The sequence below is a fragment of the Carassius gibelio genome, chromosome A5 (genome assembly GCF_023724105.1).
Source record: "Carassius gibelio isolate Cgi1373 ecotype wild population from Czech Republic chromosome A5, carGib1.2-hapl.c, whole genome shotgun sequence".
Lineage (NCBI taxonomy): Eukaryota > Metazoa > Chordata > Actinopteri > Cypriniformes > Cyprinidae > Carassius > Carassius gibelio.
In genome coordinates this window covers 28,285,954-28,311,804 of record NC_068375.1, presented here as the reverse complement: position 1 = coordinate 28,311,804, position 25,851 = coordinate 28,285,954, and the positions used below count along the sequence as shown (strand labels likewise).

Below are 25,851 nucleotides of genomic sequence, written 5' to 3'. Positions count from 1 at the left end.
ACACACAAAGTGACATGGCTGAGTGAAGCCAGTGACCTGAGCCCAGCTCATCTCCTGGGAAACACTATTGTTTCAGCCGGATATCAGCCAGTAACACACAACATCCTGTCTCTTTCTCTTTTTCTTTATCCTTCTTCTCCTCCTCCACCTCTTTTGTATTCAGTAAAACAAATGAGAAACCAGTGGAAGGCCGTGTTTATTGACCTTCGTGTACATTTGTTTATTTATACATGACATTTAAGGGTACTACATCAATCTTATTAAATTACTCAGCAGGGTGTTTTGCAGTCAGGTCTGGTTGAACGTGATTCCTGTTACTACAATAAATGTCTTTACCCTTTGGTAAATATGGGGAAATAATTGTTTGTTTGTGTGTGTTTCTAGACAAGATACAGCAGTATTGTGTAAACTGGGCAAGCTACCTAATTATAATTTAAATATAATTATATACTATTTCCAATAGTTAACACCAGCATATTAAAAAATATCTTTTTTTTTTTAGTTTTTTTTGTAAGGCATTATGTTTCATATTTCAAATACTGTATTTGGTCAAAAACTCCCTGCTTATATAAAGCAGGGAACTAGATGAGATTCAGCAGTGAGAAAATGGTACAGAAACTCCAGTTAAGAACTTTTTCGAGAGAAAAGCAGATAGCTGTAAGGATTAAAAAAAGCCTTTGATCCTGTTCTGGTTGATCCAGAAATAAAATCTCTCAAGCCATACACCTCCATTGCATTAGGATAAGGGGCCGTTTACACAACAACGTTTTCAGCCAAAAACAGGAATCTTTTTATGCGTGTTGTCTGTTTGTTTACATGACGACAGCGTTTTGGGGACTGAAAATGGATAATGGATATGTTTTTGAAAACGCCACTGTTAACATTTCCGCGTAAACTCCCAATACAGGTACCTTTGAAATTGGTGACACTGTGCGCATGAGTAGTACATGCTAGGTATGTAGACATGTGCTGTACATGTTTATTTTAAAGGCAAGTGTGAACAAACATAAACAACAGTGGCGGAGTACATGGCACTGTTATTGCTGCTCAAGAGTTTGCTAACGCTTCTTCAGGAAAGTATGGATTTACTTCACCAATATTAGAACCAACAGCGGAGACACATAATATACAACATATAATCGTCACTTCTCTAAACTCTAGCACCAACTACTGGCCTGGCTTACGTAAAACAGCATTTTTGGACATTTTTTATGGATGTTTTTTACGAATCTTTTTGAAAATGTTGTGGTGTATACGGGAAGATTTTTAAAAATGCAAGGAAAAAATGTTTCTGATTTTGATTACATCGTTGTCATGTAAACGTAGCCTAAGATTGCGTGTGAAATACATTTTCAGTGGGTTTGGCCATTTTAAGCTGTTTATTACATTAGCTGTTTATATGGATTTTGCCTGTTTTGTGTATTCAGGGGAAAAGTATTATGAATGTAGTTAGAATGTAAATAAGACGAAGAGAACACGATAAATATACAGAGATGTAGCTTTATATTCAATGGTGTTTTGATTTTTTCATAGATTTTTTCTGTCTAAAAAATTAATAAATGATAACAGAAACAAAATACAGTAATTACAATTTTTTTAATAAATCAAGTAACATGTAAAGGCAGCATAATCTTCATCTACAACTGTCATGAGGTTTGACAGAGCATCATTTCTAGCATTATACACACATCGCCTGCACCTTGCCTGTTCGCTTATAAAATATATCAGATATTTTGCATGTTTTCCCCCACAATTAATTGTGATAAAAGTGTGTAAGTGTTTGGGTGTACTCAGACCTAACAACATGCAACAGTTGTCGCTAAGGAATCACAAAAGGTTTTTTGTGCATATGACTTGTGCAGACTGTATGCTTGGATGAATGATCTCTTAGAAAGTCCCTCTCCATCTTTATGTCACTCAAATTCAGTAGCTGTCTTTGTGCCTGCAGTAAATCTCCTGATAGATGACTCTTCCTTTATTGCCTAAACTGTCACCTGGAATTACCTGAAGTTCCTTTCTTATTTCCTCCCACAGAGTCTCATTAATGTTTGAAATCTCCTGCCTACTGGTGTCAGACTATTGTTTGTTATAGAGAAGACAGGTAACAGATTGCCGGTGAATCTTTTTCACTGCAGCAGTGGCCATGAACTGATTTTTTTTTTTAGAATGTGAGCTACTTTAAATTATTTTGGTCACTACATTATGCATTATGCTTATCCTGCTTTCCCTTCTTGTCCCTTATTCCATATATACAGGTCCTTCTCAAAAATTAGCATATTGTGATATATTGTGATATTTTCCATAATGTAATGAAAAAAATGTAACTTTCATATATTTTAGATTGCACACCAACTGAAATATTGCAGGTCTTTTATTGTTTTAATACTGATGATTTTGGCATACAGCTCATGAAAACCCAAAATTCCTATCTCAAAAAATTTGCATATCATGAAAAGGTTCTCTAAACGAGCTATTAACCTAATCATCTGAATCAACTAATTAACTCTAAACACCTGCAAAAGATTCCTGAGGCTTTTAAAAACTCCCAGCCTGGTTCATTACTCAAACCCCAATCATGGGTAAGACTGCCGATCTGACTGTTGTCCAGAAGGCCATCATTGACACCCTCAAGCGAGAGGGTAAGACAGAGAAAGAAATTTCTGAACGAATAGGCCGTTCCCAGAGTGCTGTATCAAAGCACCTCAGTGGGAAGTCTGTGGGAAGGAAAAAGTGTGACATAAAACGCTGCACAACGAGAAGAGGTGAACGGACCCTGAGGAAGATTGTGGAGAAGGACCGATTCCAGACCTTGGGGGACCTGCGGAAGCAGTGGACTGAGTCTGGAGTAGAAACATCCAGAGCCACCGTGCACAGGCGTGTGCAGGAAATGGGCTACAGGTGCCGCATTCCCCAGGTCAAGCCACTTTGGGCTACAGAGAAGCAGCACTGGACTGTTGCTCAGTGGTCCAAAGTACTTTTTTCGAATGAAAGCTAATTTTGCATGTCATTCGGAAATCAAGGTGCCGGAGTCTGGAAGACTGGGGAGAAGGAAATGCCAAAATGCCTGAAGTCCAGTGTCAAGTACCCACAGTCAGTGATGGTCTGGGGTGCCATGTCAGCTGCTGGTGTTGGTCCACTGTGTTTTATCAAGGGCAGGGTCAATGCAGCTAGTTATCAGGAGATTTTGGAGCACTTCATGCTTCCATCTGCTGAAAAGCTTTATGGAGATGAAGATTTCATTTTTCAGCACGACCTGGCACCTTCTCATAGTGCCAAAACCACTGGTAGATGGTTTACTGACCATGGTATTACTGTGCTCAATTGGCCTGCCAACTCTCCTGACCTGAACCCCATAGAGAATCTGTGGGATATTGTGAAGAGAAAGTTGAGAGACGCAAGACCCAACACTCTGGATGAGCTTAAGGCCGCTATCGAAGCATCCTGGGCCTCCATAACACCTCAGCAGTGCCACAGGCTGATTGCCTCCATGCCACGCCGCATTGAAGCAGTCATTTCTGCAAAAGGATTCCCGACCAAGTATTGAGTGCATAACTGAACATGATTATTTGAAGGTTGACTTTTTTTGTATTAAAAACACTTTTCTTTTATTGGTCGGATGAAATATGCTAATTTTTTGAGATAGGAATTTTGGGTTTTCATGAGCTGTATGCCAAAATCATCAGTATTAAAACAATAAAAGACCTGAAATATTTCAGTTGGTGTGCAATGAATCTAAAATATATGAAAGTTTAATTTTTATCATTACATTATGGAAAATATCACAATATATCACAATATGCTAATTTTTTTAGAAGAACCTGTATATATATATATATATATATATATATATATATATATATATATATGATAGAAATAGACTCTCCTTATATCCAGTTATACTCGGGGGGCCTTCTAAGTGATTTTAAAGTGCTTTTATGCTGCAGTAGGCAAAAACCAGCAAATAAATGGAATGATGGAGGTGTATCTGCCTTTTGGGGATCAAGACATGCCCATTGCTTCTCCCTGAGCTTGTGAATAAGAAGCACAGTGGGGGAGTGGACAGTAAGGTGCTAATGATACACTAAAATAATGTAAAAGAGCTGGATTCATGCCTAAAAAAGAGCAAGGAGTAACAGTTATGACCAAGGTTTTGGCCACCCCAGTGACCATGAGAACATTAAATAAAACTGAGATAGCGGTAATGAAAAACTTCTGTGTCACAGGCCTGTGACACCTAATTTAATTTGGGATGTATAGAAGGACTGTTAAGGCAGAAGTCTGGTTGCAGTAATGACATTGGGTGAGACATTGCTATGGTTAGACTAGTGCCAGTGTTATTGGGGACATTCCCAGGTGTTATCCTTTGTCACTTATGCGGGCTCTGTGTTTTAGCTATTATGCGAAAATTTATCTTCATATCTATGTATTTGGAAGATAAACACTAAGTAGATGTTTATTTTAGCTGACTAGGCAACATTTCCCATTTTCATTTAGTTGATCTTGATGTTCTAAAATAACTAACACTAAAAATAAAATGTAAAATAGTAATTTTTTACAAACAATAAAAAACTTTCAAATGAAAATGACAGCAGAAATTATTAAAATAACAAAAATAATTCAATATATTAACAAAAACTATAATAGCACATGTATGATAAAATAGCACAACAAAATTGCTTTACAAAAAAGTGTCAGGGTAAGATGTATACGATGGGGGGAGGGGATTAGTAAGTCTTTTTTTATTCAAAAGTGACAGTAAAGATATTTATAATATTATAAAAGATTTATTTTTCAAATAAATTATATTTTGAACTTTGTATTCCTCAAATAAACCTGTAGAAACATATCTTACAAAATAATAATCAGCTAAACTGTTTTCAAGATTAATGAATATAAGAAATGTCTCTTGGGCACCAAATGAGTATATTCAAATGATTTCTGAAGGATCCTGTTTACACTGAAGTCCAGAGTAATGGCTGCAGAAAATCCAGCTTTTCCATTGCAGGGATAAATTACTTTTAAAAAAATATTTGAAATACAAAAGACTTATTTTTATATTGTAATATTTTAGAATAATTCACCAAACAAGTGAACTGTCACACAAGCAGATTGGCTATTCAACTTTTTGTGAATGACATGTTAGAAATGTTTTATAAGAAGGGTTCCTGCACAATAAGAATATATGGCGTTTTAGTACACAAATATGATGAATCAAGGCATTCAGCTCCACATATTCTATTCCACACACAAAACACAGTGACAGTGACAATATTAAAGCAAGGGACTTGCAGTAAGTTGTCACTGTGTGACACGTAACTCACAACAAGTGCAAATAATCTAGTAAACAATGTCAAAAAGCTTGGTGACCCTGCATAAAACACAGTTCTCTTATATTTTACAGAGATCATCTTGGTCTTGTGTTTGTACCTGTTTTTCCTTTTGATGGATGACACTCTGTAAACCCCTGAGCTTGTAAATCAGTACTGCAGTGTTTCAGTGCCGGTGCTGAATTCTGCCAATATCCATATTGTTATACTGCAAGAATCTGTCAGATACTCCAATAACTGCAGCAAGGGCTTTAGGGAGTTTTATGAATTACATATTATGCGCTTTATTTGACTTTCACTTTTATTTAATTTGTTTTTGCCTTGTACTTTTAACATTTTGTTTATTGTCAAGGCAACATTTGTTCTTCATAGACAGTTTAAAATGCCATGTAAATTTCCTGTAAGAGGAGGTGTGACCACACTTCAGGCAGGACTAATTCATTTAATGTATTTTATGCAAATGTATTGTCTTTCATTGGGCCACAAACTGATAGGCCCTGCGATAAACAATAATTCTTAACAGACCATCAGTTAAAAACAAACTAGGCTTAAGCTTTCTCAAAATGAATTTGCCTGCTTGTGTATTGTCACCCTCTCTTGTGACAGCTCATTTATCTTCTTTACATTTTCATCTCATGTAGCATTTTAATTTGCATTATCAAATGTAATTTTTGCGACAGTGGTTGTATATTGGATAAATTAAATTGTGTGTCCCAACTAAAGCATGGATTATATTTTCATCTACCCTGCTGGAAAGTGTGTAGAAATAAGAGTGAAAACAGAATGAAGGAATAATACATGTGTTTTGGCAGGGTATTAATTTCCTTGCTCAACAAGGGTACTTTTCAACATGTCTCTTGTTCCTGATTGTTTTTACAAATATGCTAATAAATCAAAGTTTTGTAGGAAGTTTATGTGGAGTCACTTTAGCCATACCTTTTGTAGTCACACTGCTAATGTAGTTTATATCAAATCATATATAATGTTGCAAATAGGGCTGAAGAAGAGAGTTTGAGTTTAGAGCAGTCAGTGTAAATGAGAACAAACTCACCCCTCAATGAGACCTATGAAAACTAATAGTTTTAGACACAAAGTGGCCTATTCTCTCCAATTGTCCATTCTGCCAAATAATGGGATGTGATGTCAAGGGATAATCAGAGCTTTTGTAAATAAATAAAAAATCCATGGCAGACTGGACAGCCACTGAGGTGTTAAAACTGATTGTTAGGCCCTGCATTATGATTCTCTGGTATGTTTTGTGTTTATTTATTCTGCTCTGTGGTGATGCTGCCATCCATGCATAAAAATGCATAAGCATACAGTAAATGAATAAAGATGACACATGCAGGTGCATCTCAGTAAATTAGAATGGCCTGGAAAAGTTCATTTATTTCAGTAATTCAACTCAAATTGTGAAAGTCATGTATTAAATAAATTCAGTGCACACAGATTGAAGTAGTTTAAGTCTTTGGCCCTTTTAATTGTCATGATATTGGCTCACATTTAAAAAAACACACCAATCTCAACATATTAGAATATGGTTATATGCCAGTCAGCTAATCAACTCAAAACACCTGCAAAGGTTTCCTAAGCATTTAAAATGATCTCTCAATTTGGTTCACTATAGGCTACACAATCATGGGAAAGACTGCTGATCTGACAGTTGTCCAGAAGGCAATCATTGACACCCTTCACAAGGAGGGTAAGCCACAAACATTAATTGCCAAAGAAGCTGGATGTTGACAGAGTGCTGTATCCAATGTTAACAGAAAGTTGAGTGGAAGAAAAAAGTGTGGAAGAAAAGATGCACAACCAACCGAGAGAACCACAGCCTTATGAGGATTGTCAAGCAAAATTGATTCAAGAATTTGAATGAACTTCACAAGGAATGGACTGAGGCTGGGGTCAAGGCATCAAGAGCCGCCACACACAGATGTGTCAAGGAATTTGCTGAACCACAGAAAACATCAGATGTGTCTTACCTGGGCCAAGGAGAAGAAGTACTGGACTGTTGCCCAGCGGCCCAAAGTCCTCTTTACAGATGAGAGCACGTTTTGTATTTCATTTGGAAACCAAGGTCCTAGAGTCTGAGGGAGGATGGAGAAGCTCATAGCCCATGTTGCTTGAAGTCCAGTGTTAAGTTTCCATAGTCTGTGATGATTTGGGGTGCAATGTCATCTGCTGGTGTTGGTCCACTGTGTTTTTTGAAAACCAAAGTCAAAGTAGAAATTTTGGAGCATTTCATGCTTCCTTCTGTTGACCAGCTTTTTGAAGATGCTGATTACATTTTCCAGCAGGATTTGGCACCTGCCCACACTGCTAAAAGCACCACAAGTTGGTTAAATGACCATGGTGTTGGTGTGCTTGACTGGCCAAACTCACCAGACCTGAACCCCAGAGAGAATCTATGGGGTATTGTCAAGCGGAAAATGAGAAACAAGAGACCAAAATAATGCAGATGAGCTGAAAACCATGTGGGTTTCCATACCACCTCAGCAGTGCCACAAACTGATCACCTCCATGCCACGCTGAACTGAGGCAGTAATTAAAGCAAAAGGAGTCCCTTCCAAGTATTGAGTACATGTTTCACAATTTGAGTTGAATTACTGAAACTTTTCCAAGACATTCTATTGTACTGAGATGCACCTTTATTTTCCTTTGATTCATTGGATTATCCAAGCAGTAAAATGTCATCATATGGCTGGAATAATTTATGTGAGTTTCTCTTTTGTTGTCTGAGCATTTACTTAAAGAAAATCCAAAAATCCTCAAGCTATCTGGATTGCAAACAGGGTACAGATTCACTGTCTGAAAACTCCAAATGATAGTAAAACTTGGATTTGACAAATGGTTAAAACAAAGTTCATTACCACCTGGTGGACAGTTTGATTAGAAATGGCAATGTTGCATGCTTTAAAACTGATGGGCTGTCCCTTGTGATGTAAGCTATTCAAATCAAAACAGTACAAACTGTAAAACCTTAGTCCCAAAAACTCCCAACCCTCACCTATTCTATTAACTTGTATCTGCAGTACTTAAATTCATTTTCCTCCAGGAATCCATGTTGTGACAAACTTTCTTCACGTTAAGCCTCTGAAACCGTAAGGTGGAAAAAAAAATCTAAACTTTTCCTTTGTTTTTGTAGCATGTGCATTTTACTGAGAAATGGAGAAGGTACTGCTGCAATTGACACTTCCTGTGATTCTTGTTACAATGTGAATGGAAAAAAATAAATAAAACTTTTAATAATTTAATTCAAATATAATAACCATATCTACACTATATTTTTTTTCAGGATTCATACTGTGTGTGTGTGTGTGTGTGTGTGTAGTTATGGCCAATAAGAAATAGATTTTCTCATCTTCTCCAACAGTAGCAACATAAAGGCATAACCTTTGATCCCTGATTCCAACAAACATGTACAGAGTGTAATAATAATGGGGAGAAAAAAGTGAATCTCCTATGAATCTCAACCCCATATTTAGGGGTGTGTCCTAGAGAGGACAGAATCTTGGCCATTGCTTAAAGTTCTATATACAGAACTTACCACATTGTCCCTGGTTACCAAACTTCTTCAGACTTGGCAAATATACCTAAGCAGCATGTTTTGCTATTCCAAAATCTTGGATATAATAAATATTAAATAATGTATTAAATCAATAATCCAATGTAACTCTTTCTCTACTTTCTGCAGAGGTGCCACCTAGTCCAGTGAAGACAACCTCTTCAGAAATCTCACCTTTGAGCTCAACACGTCAGCACCGGGATTCTGATCGCTACTGTCAGCTGTGCAATGCTTGGTTCAACAATCCTGGAATGGCACAGCAACACTACGATGGCAAAAAGCACAAGAAGAATGCAGCACGTGCAGAACTGCTGGAACAATTAGGGAAGACTTTAGACATTGGAGAGATGAAAGGTACAGACTCTTTACACTTTCTTAGTGGCTGTTTATGGCTGCATGATTATTTTGCTTTTAGTTCATTAGATGATGAGGCACTGAACTGAATGATAAAAGATTTGTATTGCCTTACTGTCCTGCAGGTCTTTGACGGAAATGATAATGTTGATTATAATGGCCAGTTTCTTTTCCTTGTCTGCCAAATTTCAAACGGAAACAAAAAGTACCCATTTTCCTTATTTGAATTAATAAAACAACAAAATTGTGCATAATTTTCCACCAGCAGTGGCAGTGTGGCATACAGTGTGGCCAAAAAGAAATAGCAAATGGGTGATTTTAAATTACTGTTCCTAAATGACAGAGTCATTACTCGTAAGAAACTGGAAATACAATTGCAACTAGACTTAGTGTTTCAATGCAAAATGTGGCAGACATGTTATATATGTAACGCCTCTCTTCCGGGTCCTCACCGCCACACCTCATTCTCGTTCTGAGTTGGTCTCGAACCCGAATCTCCAGCATGAGAGGTGGACACACTAACAAGGAGGCTAAATGACTGCAGCCACTAGTGTCAGTTGTTAGTGCATTTCTTGAGATCAGGGGAGTGAGGTTTATCTGTACAGCATCCAATCACTGGCCTCCATTACACTCACCCCCCAAACCTCACTACCATCCAGGTCATGGCACCAGTGTAACCCGGGTCTCCGGAATGGGTTGCGGACGCACTAACAAGGAGGCTAAATGACTGCAACCACTAGCTCGTCTCTTGAGATCAGGGGAGTGAGGGGAGTGAGGTTTAACTGCACAGCACCTACTCGCTGGCTCCGTTACACTCACCCTTCCAAACCTAACTCCCTTCTTAATCATGGCACCAATGTAACCCCTCCCTCCCAGGTCCTCACAGCCACACCCTGTTCCAAGTGGGTCTCTAACCCGGGTCTCCAGAATGGGAGGCGGACGCACTAACAAGGAGGCTAAATCACTGCAGCTACTAGCGTCACTTGAGATCAGGGGGATGAGGTTAACCTGCACAGCACCTTTTAGCTGGCCTCCATTACACTCACCCCCTAAACTTCATTCCCATCTGGGTCACGGCACCAACATACGATTGTTTTTTTATATTTCATTTAGATTTTGTTAATCATGCAGCACAGAAATGTCACAAATCTCAGCTCCTTTTCCTTTAATGCTGTGATGTCTTCAAAAATAACTGCATTTCTCTTGAAGACGGAATTCAGAGTAGTGTGACTTTTGAGTGTAACCTCTTTGTTACACAAAGAATGAGAGCTCAATCGCAAACTGTGAGGTCACAAGAGTGACCTCTGTTGCTCATGTTATATTTCACTTATTTTTTTTATTGAAGGCTATTCCCAGCTCAGAGGCGTAGTTTGGGAACACTTCCTCTATAGATTAATGAAACCACTCACATAAAACAATAAAACTCAATGTGTCTTTTACTTCCCTTGCTTCTTCTCCAGCCTGGGCTCTAAGAGAATAAAAGCAATAGGTTTGTGCGTCCAGAGGCTTTGATACAGGCTATTCATCACTAAAAAATGAAGAGTGTGCTCTCCCGTTGTCACTTGGCTCACATTAGGGGGCGGCAGTGGCTCAGTGGTTTGTCTACAAACCGGAAGGTTGGTGGTTCGATCCCCAGCTCCACCTGACCAAGTGTCGAGGTGTCTTTGAGCAAGACACCTAACCCCAGCTGCTCCCGACGAGCTGGATGGCGCCTTGAATGGCAGACGCCGCAGTCGGAGTGTGAATGTGAGGCAAATTGTAAAGTGCTTTGGATGGCCATTTAGTCTGAAGCGCTATATAAATGCAGACCATTTACATTATGTCAATACCAATTACAAATAAATTTTTCTCTGAGGTGAGCAGAAAGAGGCCGGGTCAGCGGTTTCATTGCCTAGCAGAAAGGTCCAGTAACATGGGATGTTTCATCTCATTACAGATAAAGGAATGGAGATCAAAGCTTCACAGAGATATGTTTTGTGAGACTGAGATGAGCATTAAGCTGAGGTTGGGATTAGTTTGTTTGGACTGAAGGTTATCCCCAACTTAGAGTGATAGATGGTGAATTCAGAGCATCCTTGTTAAAGGGGGGGTGAAATGCTATTTCATGCATACTGAGTTTTTTACACTGTTAAAGAGTTGGATTCCCATGCTAAACATGGACAAAGTTTCAAGAATTAAGTTGTACATTTGAAGGAGTATTTTTCTTCCAAAAAAAACCTCTTCCGGTTTGTCACAAGTTTCGGAAAGTTTTTTTCGAGTATGGCTCTGTGTGACGTGAGATGGAGCGGAATTTCCTTATATGGGTCCTAAGTGCGCGCTCTTCTGCCGGAAGAGCGCGCGCTCCCGTATAGCAGAGCACTGAGAGGCTGAGCATGTCAAACATCCTCTTTCACATGCAAGCTCGAAGTTTTAGGTAACACTCTAAGTTTGGGAGATTTAACTGTAAGTGAATTTTTTGCTGTATTTATCCCAAACTTTGATATAATTTGTCTCCACATTTTTTTTAACCCATTTAATTTTAACGAAGAAAAAAACAGAAAATATTTGGGAAAATTGAATAAAAAAAGGGCTGTTGTTCTTTCTAACCTAAAAAAAAATCATCAGAAATATTAAGCAGCGCAACTATTTTCTGCATTCTTTATAAGAACGCATTTCTTCTTGAACACCTCAGGAATAAATTATATTTTAAAATATATTCTTATAGAGAACAGTTATTTAAAAGTTTCATATTTCACAGTATTTCTGTTTTTACTGTATTTTTGATCAAATAAACACAATCTTACTGAACATAAAAAGACATCTGAAAAAATCTTACCAACCCCAAAGTGGTAGTATTGGTGAAAGTTCAAACAAGAGATTAAATGAGAATCTGCTAATTCAGACGATACCAGTTCTGTCATTTAACATCAACCTGATCGAAAATTAGAATACATTTTTTTTATATTCTACCTCCAAATGTATTTTATTTCTTCTGTAAATCCTTTATATTTGAACACAATGACTTACAACTTTAATATCCCCGGCCTCCCCTATATATCCATTTTCAGGTTGCATTCATCATCACACACTTCATCATTTCTGCATCAGGAATACCTGGACCAAAATGTACCTGTAGAAATAGCTAGTCGGACTGATCTTTCATACACATTTTCTCTTCATTGGGTTAAGGAGTGAAAAATAGATGGGCCAACCAACTCTTCAATTTTCCCCTCGGCTGCCCGTTCACACTGTCTGCCCTGCAAGGTCTCTCACTAATGTCGCCTAGTCATTACTCCAGCCAGGAAATGTCAGCACAGACACCACAGCGTTCGGTAGTACGCCTCTGGTGGCTTCCCTCCAACGTGATTATCAATTAGTAATGATGTGGCAAATCACCCTAACGGCCGGAGTGATAGAGAGAGTTTCACAGATGGGGAAATGTTGCAGAAGAACTTGCTGTCTAATTCATCGGGCTTGAAGCCGCTGGTGGCAGACTCATCTTTCACACAAAGTGTTAGCACCTACAACACTTGCCTCTGTCTCTCTTTCAGTATCCATCCCATGTTATTTCTCCCTCTGTCTGTTCCCCTTAGATTTTCCTGGCCTTTTCTCTGTTTGCATATATCTGTCCCGCGCATCTTTTGAGTGTTGTCTGATGTTCAGAGCATCAGAGAGGGAGCCAGCAGTCACACTTTGAAGACTGCAACATCATGAAATATTCATAGCTTTTCTGTTGAGCACTATGTCTGTGTGGTTTCTCATGAATGTGTGTGTGTGTATCTGTGAGTACATGGCACATTTTCTCTTCCTGCGGCTTTGAATCGAAGCACCTTCTTATTTACACAAAGGTAGGGCTGACTGATATTTTTGTATTTTGTAGACTTTTTTGGAGGGTAAACATCAAAGGGTGCATTGTTTTCAACTACAGAAAAGAGGACACTATTCAGGTGGTGCCAGTTGAATATTATAACCAATACAGTTTGTTTTCAACAACCATTAACGTAAACTGTATGCAATTATAGTACAGTTATGACGCATTGACAGAGAATTATGGAGTTTATCTTTTCCTCTTAAATACCACGTCATACACTGATTGATCTGTAACGTGCCACATCAATTCAAAAACACTTACAAAATATACTTGCTTAATCATCTCATCTTGTTAAAGAGCCAGTAAGATGAAAATTCTAAGCTTCCTATCACTGTTTATAAGTCCTGTACATTAGGTTTAAATCCATCCAAGGTTAAAAAACATTGTCATTTTGTCAAAATATCATTTTAAAATTACCTCAATTCTCAGAGATCCCCAAACGGTTCGCGCGAAGCTGTTCAAAAGATTCAGTTTCCTTAAACCCCACCTTTCGGTAGCATACTGTGTTCTGATTGGTCAACTAACATAGTTTTGATTGGTTGTTCCGCACACAACTTGCGGAAAACTATGCGTTAGCATCTGTTTGGGGTGAATTATGTCTTATTCCTCTCATCGCGGAGCAAACAGTAAAATAAAAAACTTAAACAGTCTTGCTGCTTTTTCTTCTGTGTGGGTGTATTCGCGCTTCAGTTTGAATCTGAATAGTGCGTTCAGCGCAGGGGCGTGGTCACATTAGATATAGTGAAGGGAGACATGAAACAGAGATCGCGTTGTTTTCATATGGATACTTTATCACAGAATATCTGTTTTCGGCAGCACTTGTTTAGTTTTAAAGTAGACATATCAAGCTTTCTATAGATATCTCTCTCATGTCTCTTCACGGAGTATTCACGGAGTTACAGTTCATTTTAAGGACGTGTTTGTAAAAGACAAAGGCTGCAGACAGCACACATACTGATAAGGCCCTTCGGGAGAAAACAGACACATAAATTCATAATCATACTTCGCGTTGTGCTCGTTGGTCTAAATAAAATTGGTAATGAACCCTCTTTTATGACCAAACGCTTTGAAAATCCCGCCTTGTACTCACCGAGATTAGAAAAGCAGTCATCAGTGAAAGGGATTTGTTGTACGGCTCTGGTATTGTGGTTCTTCTGATCTTCATTCTTTGGTAGTGAAAATAAAACAAACTTGCCTTTACAATTAAAAACACACTGTCTCCTCGACATGATGCTATCACACCAACCAGAGCGTCTGTGTGTGGGGGTGGGGCAGCTCAGAGTTCCGTTTCTCTCAAGACGGTAGGCGGAGATTATTATGCAAAGTGCTCCTAGTGACGTACATAGAGATGGGCAAAAGATTTGAAATCTATAACGACTCGTTTCAGCGATTCAGAGTCGACTCCTTACTTTAGAAGCCAATAACTTTATAAATCGTGTACTTTTTGGTTTAATTATTTGCACATTGTTTACACTGATGGACAGCTACATCATACACTGTAATACAGGTAATTTTTGATTTCCCATCTTTGTGGCTCTTTAACACAATTTTATGTACATAATTATGTTTCACTTGCTGACATAGAGCATTACACGGCACTTTTTCTAACTCATTTAACAAGAAGGCTTTAAAAACGATTGAAATTTGTGAGATGTTCAGTCTTACTATATATATATATATATATATATATATATATATATATATATATATATATATATATATATATATATATATAGTAAGGAACATAATGTCAACAAAGCAATTACATTAAAATATAAAATAATAACAATAATAATGATACATAAAAAAAACACACGACGGGAACATAATTAAATATATATATATAATTTTTATTTATTTTTTTCTATTAACGTTGCACACGGGTTTTCCTCTTTTTAATTTTTATATTAATTTCATCCTTGGCATTTTAGAATTTTTTTGTTAAAATATAAAATCTTTGGTACTAAACTACACCAGTGGTGTCAGATGTTTGTGGTTTGCAGAAATAGATGTCTGAAGCATGTCAAATTTCAGTTTTTCAGCAGAGAACTGAAGAGCAGACCTTATTTTATGTCTCTTCCTCTTTTGCTCTTCACACTTCGTCATGTTTGAGTGTGTAGTTACTATAATCACCCTTACATTCATTCAACCCATCCATTTAACACTTAACATTACACACCGAACAAAATCTCATCTCATCAGAGCACCAATCCATAGTCATTTTGAAGGAGAGGCAGCAAATGGGGATCATTTTCCTTTTTCACAGCACTCTGTTAGACAGTGGAAAAAGCCTTTGTGATTTGAGCCATCATTGCAATGTTTTCTGTTGGAATTATGCATTCTGTCTCTCACAGATATCATGTTTCTATCTAGTTACATCAGACTGAGGTTTTCATCATATTTTCAATAAAACAGCATTGATAACTTGCTTTTCACCATAGTCTCATAAAGTTATTTTACAACTGGCATATGTTTAAGCATTGTAGTGACTGAATGAATGTTGAAAATTGGACTTTAGTTAATGCTTTGGTTTGCCTTTGAGGAAAAGAGCTTTAATTTCACAAACTTTATCATTCAAGTCTGCTTAGCTGTCCTCATTATAACAGAGAATGCTGATATAATGCAAACTGATATGATTTCAGAAGTGATTATGGCTCTTTTCTCTGAGATTCTTTTAGTGTCATCACCAAGCCAATCAGGCAGCGCCTGTGACAAATTCCATCTATCCAAACACAGTCCTGCTGATTGATTGGAAAGAGAGGTTTGGAGATATAATTTTACTTGTCTTGTATTCAGCATCTTCACTCCGAAGGGCTGTGCAATTACATTCTTCTTGCCTAGTGCTTCAGTCTTTGGTCTTTTGTACCACCCTGAATCACAGAGTGTTGGTGGATGTTGCCATTTCATGCTAAGGTGCAATGCTATTTCTTAGGCATTGTTGAAATATTTTACTGTATTGATAAGAAGTTATCTCTTGTTTCTAAAATGATTTTGGAAAGACTTTTGAAAGCATTGCATTAAGTTTATAGCTTCTGTGTCTTCTTAAAAGGCCTAATTAAAGACATCTCAGACCATGAATTGTCAGTTCTTTAAACGATAGTTCAACTAAAAAATTCAGTTCTGTCATCATTAACTCGTCCTCCGGTTGCACTTCTTCTATAAAACACAAAATAAAATATTCTGAGGAATATCTTTACACTCAGAAAAAAAAACAGCTGTCACTTAAATGGTAACCTTTTAAAAATATGTACACTTTAGGTAATATTTACCTTTGGGCCCTATCATACACCCGGCGCAAGGCGCAGCGCAAGTGTGTTTGCTAGTTTCAGTCCTGCGCCGTTCGCATTTTCCCGTCCAGCACCACGTCATTTAATTAGCAAATGCATTTGTGCCCATTTCTCCTCCCATAGGCAGCTGGTGTAAAAAAGAGGTGTGTTCAGGCACATTGCTATTTTAAGGAGCTGAAAATAGACTGTGCCGTAGACCAGCTCAAACCTGGTCTAAAGTCTGGCGCAATGTTTTATAAATGCCTACATGTCTTAATGGATAGTCATCGCATGTTTCTATGAAAATAGTGGATTTTGACACACCCTGAGTGCACCTGCGCCATGCGCTTTACACTTTGTGTTTAGATCGTTAAAATATGGCCCTTTAAGTTACTGATATGAAAAATTTAGGGGTCCTTTTGTTTTCTGCTGAAAATAGGTTGAAAGGAATTTACTGTATTTATCATTTGCATAGTAACACTGGGGGAAATTGGGCATTGAAATGCTTGTGACAAGGCTCAGACATACAGTGACAATAATAGCACTATACATAAACAGATATAGACGTGCATGGAGGGCACTGATATATTGAGTGACTTCAGTGACCACAGGCAGAACAATAAACACAGACAGAGCATTAAATACAAATAAGTGGCAGTAAAGGAAAACCATAAGGGTAGACACTGTTAAGAGTTATAAGTAGTCCTGATGTACAGTACTGATATAATAATACTGGGGTAGAGCAGTTTACAAAATGTCATTGCAGAGTATCCGAGCTACCTGAAAAAAAATAATTAAGTGGCAGTGCAAATGCTATAAATAAATTTAAGAGCAGCATGTATTCCGACTTTGTATTTCCGAGTAGAGCAGTGTCCAAAATGTCATTATAGAGTGTCACAGAGCTATATGAAGGAATATTGAAAGTGGCAGTGCAAGTACAATAAAAATACATTTAAGAGCAGCATGTATTCTGGTTTTAGATGAAGGATAGCTGACTGTTAAGCAGTCTGTTAGCTTAAAGATAGAAGCTGTTCTTCAGTCTGGTTGTTCGTGATCGGATGGATCATAAGTGTCTGCCCAATGGCAGTGTGGCAAACAGTTGATAAACAGGGTGAGTGCAGTCCTTGATGATGTTGTGAGCCTTTCTCAAGCAGCGAATTTGATAGGCTGGGATTTTATGTCAAATGATGAGCTCTGCTGCTCTTACCACTTGCTGAAGAGCTTTGCGCTCGAAAGAAGAGCAGTTGCTGCCATGTCATACAGTGATGGAGCCAGTAAGAATGCTCTCTATAGTGCAGTGGAAGAAATTTGGCATAATGTTAGAGGAGATGCCAAACTTCTTGAGCCTCTGCAGGAAGTAGAGATGCTGACGGGCTGTTCTCACTATGGTCTCTGAGTGTAGGCTCCAAAATCCTCAGAAAACAGATCAACAAAAAAGGAAGTCATACAGGTGAATGGTGACCTAAATGAACTGATGCTTAAATGGTATTGTATTATATTTGCACTGCTAAATACATGTACTAGCCGTGAGCTTTTTCAGTTTGATATGGTTGATATGTTTTCTTCTGGAGCAGAAGTGGATCAGTATTTGCTGAATTACCCACCACTTAGATGCCATCTGCATGTCACTGTACAAATATGGGCATATTATTCTCATTTATTGTTGTTTAGCATATTTAATGTTTAATTTCACACAGCAGAGCTGATGAAAAATTGAGGCAGACACATTGTCTATTTACAGTGCAAACATGCTCATTCAAGCCTGTCCAACAGGTTAGCGGATGATAATGTGATGAATATGACGGTGTTGTGAATGTGACCTCTGTCCTCATGATCACTCCCTATGTAAATAATGTAGTGGTTAGAACACCTTATACTTTACAGAATATTCCCAATCTTACTATACCAATTTCTCCATATAAACATATTGGGTTTACATTTAAAGCGAGATCTGTAGTGTACCATCATGCTGGCAGATACCTGGAGGTAAAGAGCTTGTTCTATAGAGGCAAGAGTTGAAAAAGCATGTTGGCATGGTAAAGCATTTTTCTAATTAGTAGTAGTGTGTATACTGAATATGTATGCATGTGTATATATTTGAATTTATGTATACTGTTCAAACTTTTGCAATGATTCAGATTTTTCTTAAAGCCTTTGAAAGAAGGCTGCATTTCTGATTTCTGAAGGATTATGTGACAGTAATTAACAATTTAAAATAATAATAATAATAATACAATGAAAATGAAAAATGGCTAAAAACTTTTTACTTTTAAATGCAGCTAAAGCCTGTTTGAAGAGGAGTCCTAAACCACCTAGTTGCTACACACACCTGACTGTTAAAATCTCAGGTCTGGTGACCTGGTATCTTTTATGATTATTCATGGCAAAAATTGACTCTTAGAGTTTAATGATTAGTGACTAATAGTCTAACCGTTTATTCCAACTATTTTAAGTTAGATAAACTATAGGATCGACAGATGTGGGTAAGTAAGTATGTTCCAGGGCATGTCCCAGTTCAGTGGTGTTATGATCCCTGACAAGACCAGAAGCCTGAAGTGATAATATCCCTGAAAGCACCATTAAATTTTATTGTGCTCTGGGAATTCTACAAGCTGTTTGTTCCATTCCATCTGCCTCACATTTTTATTCTGAATAACACTCTCAGCCAAATTGTCAAATTGTAGTTCCTAATGTATAGAAACATTTCCTTGAAAATTCTGCATTTCTATTTAAGCAAGTCTTCATGTGCATCCATATACTATGAAAGTGGGTTGTGCTTTGAGACAAGTAATGCATGTTTGTGTATATAATGGGTATATCGTAAATAATCCCCCCTTTAAAATAATCACATTTTGTTGATTGCAGCCTGAAATGAAGATGGATAAATTTTTTTTATTTATCCAGCTGTATTTAGTCATATTTACTCATTGCAACCTATAACATCCAAGTAAAAGATACAACACCAACATGTCAAAAAAACTGCGGTCTTCAAGTCATTCCACAGATTTTTGACGTGGTTTAAGTCTGGGCTCTGACTAGGTCATGCAGGGACATTCACCTTTTTCTCCTTTAACCACTGTGTGCTCAGTTTTGTGGTGTTCTTTGGGTCGTCATGTTTGAAGGTAAACCTTCTTCCCATTGACAACTTTCTGGCAGAGGACAGCAGATTTTCCTTTAGAATTTGACGGTATTTTGCCCCATCCAAGTTTCCTTCTATCCTGACAATGTTATATATATATAATAATAATATATATATAAAATATTCTGTGAAACAGGGATAGCAAAGAGGCAACATTCAATGTCCTTTATTTTACTTGTGGTTCCTCTGCTCCCATTTGAAGGATACTCTGTTAACAGTAATACATCTGAGACAAGGGTGACTCAGATGAGAGAGACTTCATTGGTACTATTCACTGGTCGACTCTTCATTGCTCATGTGTTCTGTGGACAGCGTGATAAGCGGAATGGAGGCTAACATTTATGGATGTGGTGACCTGTCAAAAGGCCAGTTGAGAGTCATCTCAAGCTACACAGTTCCACTACATCCTCTCAATGTCAACACCCAAGAGTGTGTGTTTGGGGAATAAAGTGAGCAGGTGTATTTCTCCCACCAATAAAATACACTTGCTGTAAACAGTTGACAGTATGGTCGTCAGCATGCTCAGACTGAATCAGTAACCACAAAACTTTTTATGCAGAGTTCTGCAGAAACTTCTGCCCAAACATCAGTGCAGAAATTGCAATAGAAATATGCTAATTCTTTCTAGGCCATCTGCCTGAGACAAACTGTGGGCACATTGTACAAATGTTAAACTGCTGAAGTCATAAAATATTTTGTTTATGACCATGTATCTAGGAGCCTTAAAAAAAAAAAAATTGTGGAAGGAAAGGACATTTTTGCTGTTTTACAGTTTCACTGTTTCTGATATGATTAGCCAGCTTTAAAAACTCCTGCTGGCTGCCCAGTTGCAGAAATAATCAGACTCTTGGGTATAATATAGATAGACACAATGAAGACTTGTTCCCTGTCTGTCAGTTTCAGTGTTTTTTTTTTGTTTGTTTGTTTTTTTTTTTGCCAACCTGCTGTAATACACATCAAATGACTATCAACAGAGACAGCAAACTCGATTTATGAGAATGAGTAAAATTAAGCATGATGATGAATCAACAGTAAGACATGACCTTCTCCTCCAAACGTTGTTTATGTGTTTAACTCACTTTGGAGAGAAGGAGATTGCAAAGGCCATTTTTCACCTGCAATATCATTAGTGCAACATGACAGCAAATACACGGGATGCTTAATCCATAACGTGGAGCACAGACGGGAAACAGCACTGATAGAGAGCCAAAGTGCTGCTGTGTCAGAAAAAAGAAAAAGATCACTGATTTTATATTTATGCATATTTTTGAGTTCGTATTTTTGAGTAAGTATTATAAATTAGATTTCTTGGTTATTTTGAATCTAACTTGAGCTTAAGTTAAATTTAATGTAAAAAAAAAAGTATCATCTGACAGTTTATAAACTGCTTAAAATTCTGAGCAGCTTTAAAGATTTAAAGTGGCTTCCCCAACACTGAATAGTAAGTGTTATTTTGTTTCAGCCAAGTTTCACTCTTCTCATATTTCTTCATACGTAGCTGCACAAGACCGACACGGTTCCTAGCTTCCTCTCTCTTGCCCTTACGGGTGCGAAAACATCAGAATCCCAAGCTGCATTACAAGCCATGTGGCCTTCTCAAATATTTAGAATGTCACTTGACACATTCAGACACACACACAAACAAAAACACAGGAACCTGCCCCCCCCCCCCCCCCCCCCCAAAAGGACATGGATCGCATTTCATGGAGAGACCTTCCATTGTAATTTCATAGTTGTTCTTAAAAAAACAAATAAATAAATAAGAAGGCTTGGCATTTCTATATTTATATTTCTTTAATTGATTCTCTCCACACACATTCCCTCAGGGTACGTTAATCAGGAGAGTTGATCAGGCAGAACCGTGAAAACACAGCCAAGCAGTGACCTGTGCTGGGCCTCAGCTGACTGAGAGAGATAGGGTCCATTGTTATCTCATTCCCCAGTTAGTCCTTCTGTTCTCGGGATTGACATGATAAGGCTTTATTGACCACTCTTCTTTCAGCTTAGCATGGTGGAGAGACAGTCAAAGGATATGCATGTAATGTAGTTTTTTTATGATTCACCACAAATATACTGTAATACAATATTAGGGCTGGCTCGATACCATTTTTCAGAACCAATCCTGATCCGATACCAGAAATTCTAAATATCAGCTGATACCGATCCGACATTTTTCATTTACTTTTAAAAGTGTAGAATTTCTAGACTTCAGCGTTTTGATCTGATCATCACTTTTTTGTGTGTTAAAAATAATCTACCACATATAGACAACTTCACTGTAATGAAAAACAACAAATGACTAAATATATAATCATAATATATGACAAAAATATAACTATAAACTAAGTTAGTGGATAATTCAGTAGCAAAAGTTACTCTAGAAAAATCTGACCCATACTCAAAATGTGTGCGCACACACCCGGAGCAGTGGGCAGCCATTTATGCTGCAGCACCGGGGAGCAGTTGGGGGTTCGGTGCCTTGCTCAAGGGCACCTCAGTCATGGTATTGTCGGCCCAAGACTCGAACCCACAACCTTAGGGTTAGGAAAGTTGTGACATTTGCCAAGAATGGTAACCCATACTCAGAATTGGTGCTCTGCATTCAACCCATCCAAGTGCACACACAGCAGTGAGAAGTGAACACAACGTGAACACACACCCGGAGCAGTAGGCAGCTATATATCCAGTGCCCGGGGAGCAACTGGGGGTTCAGTGCCTTGCTCAAGGGCACTTCAGTCATGGGTATTGAGGGTGGAAGAGAGCGCTGTTCATATACTCCCTCCCACCTACAACTCCTGCCAGCACCGAGACTCAAACCAGTGCACTTTGGGTAACTAGCCCAAGTCTCTAACCATTAGGCCATGACTTCCCCAAGTTGTGTCAAGTCGTTTATATAGTATAATACACAAAGGGAATAGATATTAATGCGTAGTCTATTATATCTGTTCAATAGTTTTTTGAGCCTTTTCTTTTAACATTTTCAATTCAAGTTACTGTGCACTTGAAGAACGATTAATAGTGCTCTCCACTCCAGTGTAGTGATCTAACACACACCCGTTAGAAAGCTACATGATTTAGAAACAGCACTAAACTCCAGCAAGATAAAGTCATTTTATGCAAAACCATTGATCTTTATCTACAGATCAAGTATAATAATAGGAACAATGAATATTTTTGGAGAGAGTTCAATTGTCTTGACTGTCATAACCAAAGGTCAAACGCAGTTTAAATGCTGAATGAAAGATGACTAACACCCACATCAGAGAGAAGAGTTTAAATCAACTTGAATTTAATGACTTCAGTATACTTCTGTACCTCACATTAAACTATGGAACGGTCTTAGTTAGAACACTTGAAATATAATCCTCAAAAACTTTGTTGCTTAAAATGTTTATGTGCCTTTTCGTAGGGCTTGATAATAACAAAGAATTATAGGCTATATACAGAATATAGGATTTGGATCGGTCTCATCTGACCGAATACCGATCCAGCAAACGATATAATGTCATTGAATGTCATTTCACAGCTGAATTACCATACTCTGAGTTCACATATTTGAACTTGCTAAAAACCCAAATTTGTCTGTTTTCTGTGTAGGTCTAAAACGCTGCTACACATGTGATGTCTGCAGTGTCACACTGAATTCAGTGGCACAGTATCATGCACACCTGCAGGGCTCCAAGCACCAAAACAAGTAAGTGCCAATGTGCAACTCATGCAGGAGGTTGTTTTTTTTATTTAGTTCATGCTAAATGTGTATGCTCTTTGTATTAATTGTTTAAAGGGGTGGTTGACTGATACATTCCTAGGCTTGATTGTGTTAATGGGGTGCAGTCTGTTCATGGTTTGCTTTTTTTTAAAACGCATTGGTTTTCACATAATTTACCTTTATTCCATACCGATATGTCCCTTCTCTGACTGACGCCTGTTATTATGAAGCCCCTCCCTCAGAAACATGCAATGGCCTTCGATTGGTCAGCTGGCTCGGTGTGCTGTGATTCGGTAATACGCCTCTAGAGCGCGTCTGAACATCCCGCCCCTCTCAAGCTCAGAAAGTGCTCCAGTTGTATTGTAAGCAATGACATCCCCTATATTGCTTATCAATTTGAGCCTGATTGAGACGCAGAGAATATTAATGAGGAGGATCGCACAGAACCAATGCAAGCACGGCTCTTAATGTTATGTATATTTTTTTTGTTTTCATACTTTTAATTACGCTGTTGTCTATAAATGCTACTGCTTCTGTTAGCTTTTAATATACACTTTTATTCTGATTAAAGCTTTAATACAGCACAGCAACCGTAAGCGTGTCCATGTATAACACTTCTCATTGCTATGTGAAAAAAAGTGTATAAATGGAACAGTTTGTTAGAGCTGATCCTACGATCTGAATGAGAGAGAGATAAAATGAGAGAAATGCAGAGCAGGGTGACGCGAGGAACAGGATTGAGAACCGCTGCTTTAGAACATTGGTTTTGAAACTTGTAAATCCATTAGAATCGTTAAAAGACAGAATCGCAATTCATATATGCACAGATTATTACGGGCTCCCCTAGTTTTCACTTCCTCTTCTCTAAAGAAGCCCAGCATGGCCTTGCCCTCTTTGTTGCATGTTCCCGGGGGGGAGTTTATCTGGGTTTGTGATGTAACAGACCTGGGAAGAAGCTCGTTGTTGTCCCTTACCAGCCGTTTTGGTAGGCATCAAACTTAAAAGAATAAATCTCTGTTTGCATTGAACTATCAGCACCGCAACTTTGCAGATATTGTTTATGTTCAAACAGCAACATTACACACAAACTAACATAACCAAATTGAAATCGCAATAAACCACTCCTTTAATATCAGTAAAATGAAGTATCAGGAATTTCTATTAAATTTACATTTAAAAGTATAGAAAATGTTTAATAATTGTATGAAATAGCAAAAATTAAGGAAATGTGTGAAAACAGTGGACTCTATGCAAAGCCTCTTCCACATAGCCTTATAGTCACCACAGCAACCAGTGCAGAGAAGTGCACGGAACTTGTGAGAACACGAAGCTCAAAATGAAACCTTAAAGGGAAAATTTTGCATAACATGCCATGACACAGCGATATTGATATAATCCACTTCCAAGTGGCTGAAGGGAGTCATCTGAATTGTCAGTCAGACTGTTCAGAACCTCCCCCTTCTTCAACACTCTGCTCCAAGCGTATTTGAAGCAATTACTCCATAATTTTGGTACTGACCCCAGTTCCTCTGTTTACACACAAATGGGAGTCATTAGTTGTGCAAACATTAGGAGCACATTCAAAATTGAGATTTTAGTGAGCACTACGACTAGAGTTGGTCAGTTCTCCTTCACTTATTACAAATCCTTCTCACTATACAAAATTAGCTGTTCTATAACTCCTCCCCCCCCCCCCCCCCCCAATTTTTTTTAAGTGCAGACTTCATCTACATATCTGTCAGATCTCCAGCCCTTTTTTTCATCTGCTGGCATCATATCGCATGTCTTCCCTGTTGTGTGGTCCAGTAGCATATGTTTTGGGTGTGTTCTGCACTCTGCCTGCTGATCCTTATCCAGGTTGTTTGATGTGAGTGGACCAGACAAATACCTACTGTCACACAAACCAGAGTGGCTCCGAGAGTTCACTCCACAAACATTTCAGTTGAAATAAACATTCATCAGATGTACACAGAAACTCAAAGGTCTTCACTAGAACCCCCCAAAATAAAAGTTTGATTCAACTTGTAGAAATTATGAAGTATTAAAAAACAATAGCAACACACACACACACACATGCACTACAATGAAATTCAGTTCTCAGTCCTTGTGGGTGGATGGTGAAAGAAATGACCCTCTATAATAGATTACAGATAAGTCTGCTGATCAATAGACACACTCTGTGTCTCCTCCGACAGACTAAATGAACCCTCCTGCTTCTTCCCTTCTCCATTCAATCAAGAATGCTCCTAGCCAAGAAGCCAGATATGTTTCCTCTGCCAAATTGAAAACAACCTTATATTCAGTAATTAAATTCAGTTCTGTATGCATTATCCACACTCCATTAGAGTATTTCAGTTTGGGGGAACACATTTATCTTTCTCTTATTTGAGGGCATTCATTGCTGATGAATGTGGTATCTCCATCTAGGACTATGACATATGTTTATATGTTATTACTAAAATAAATAACTTTTCTCTTCTCTTCCACGAAATTCAAATTTATTGAGATGCACCTGTGTGTGTATATAGTTTTTTTTTTTTTTTTATCTCGGATGCTGCATTTACTTCAAAAATAAAAGCAATAATGTTGTGAAATAATGTAAAAGAGCGGTTTTCTGTTCTTGAACATATTTTAAAATATA

General features: G+C 37.9%; 1 protein-coding gene across 2 annotated transcripts in view; it reads left to right on the top strand.

Annotated features, from left to right (window-relative positions):
- The window catches only part of zmat4a (zinc finger, matrin-type 4a), a 74,657-nt gene that overhangs the window by 40,412 nt on the left and 8,394 nt on the right, over positions 1-25,851 (top strand). For both annotated transcript variants that reach the window (XM_052592974.1, XM_052592975.1), the window contains exons 5-6: positions 9,022-9,246; positions 23,099-23,195. In XM_052592974.1, coding sequence (XP_052448934.1) covers positions 9,022-9,246; positions 23,099-23,195 — 322 coding nt within the window. The remainder of the gene's footprint in view (positions 1-9,021; positions 9,247-23,098; positions 23,196-25,851) is intronic.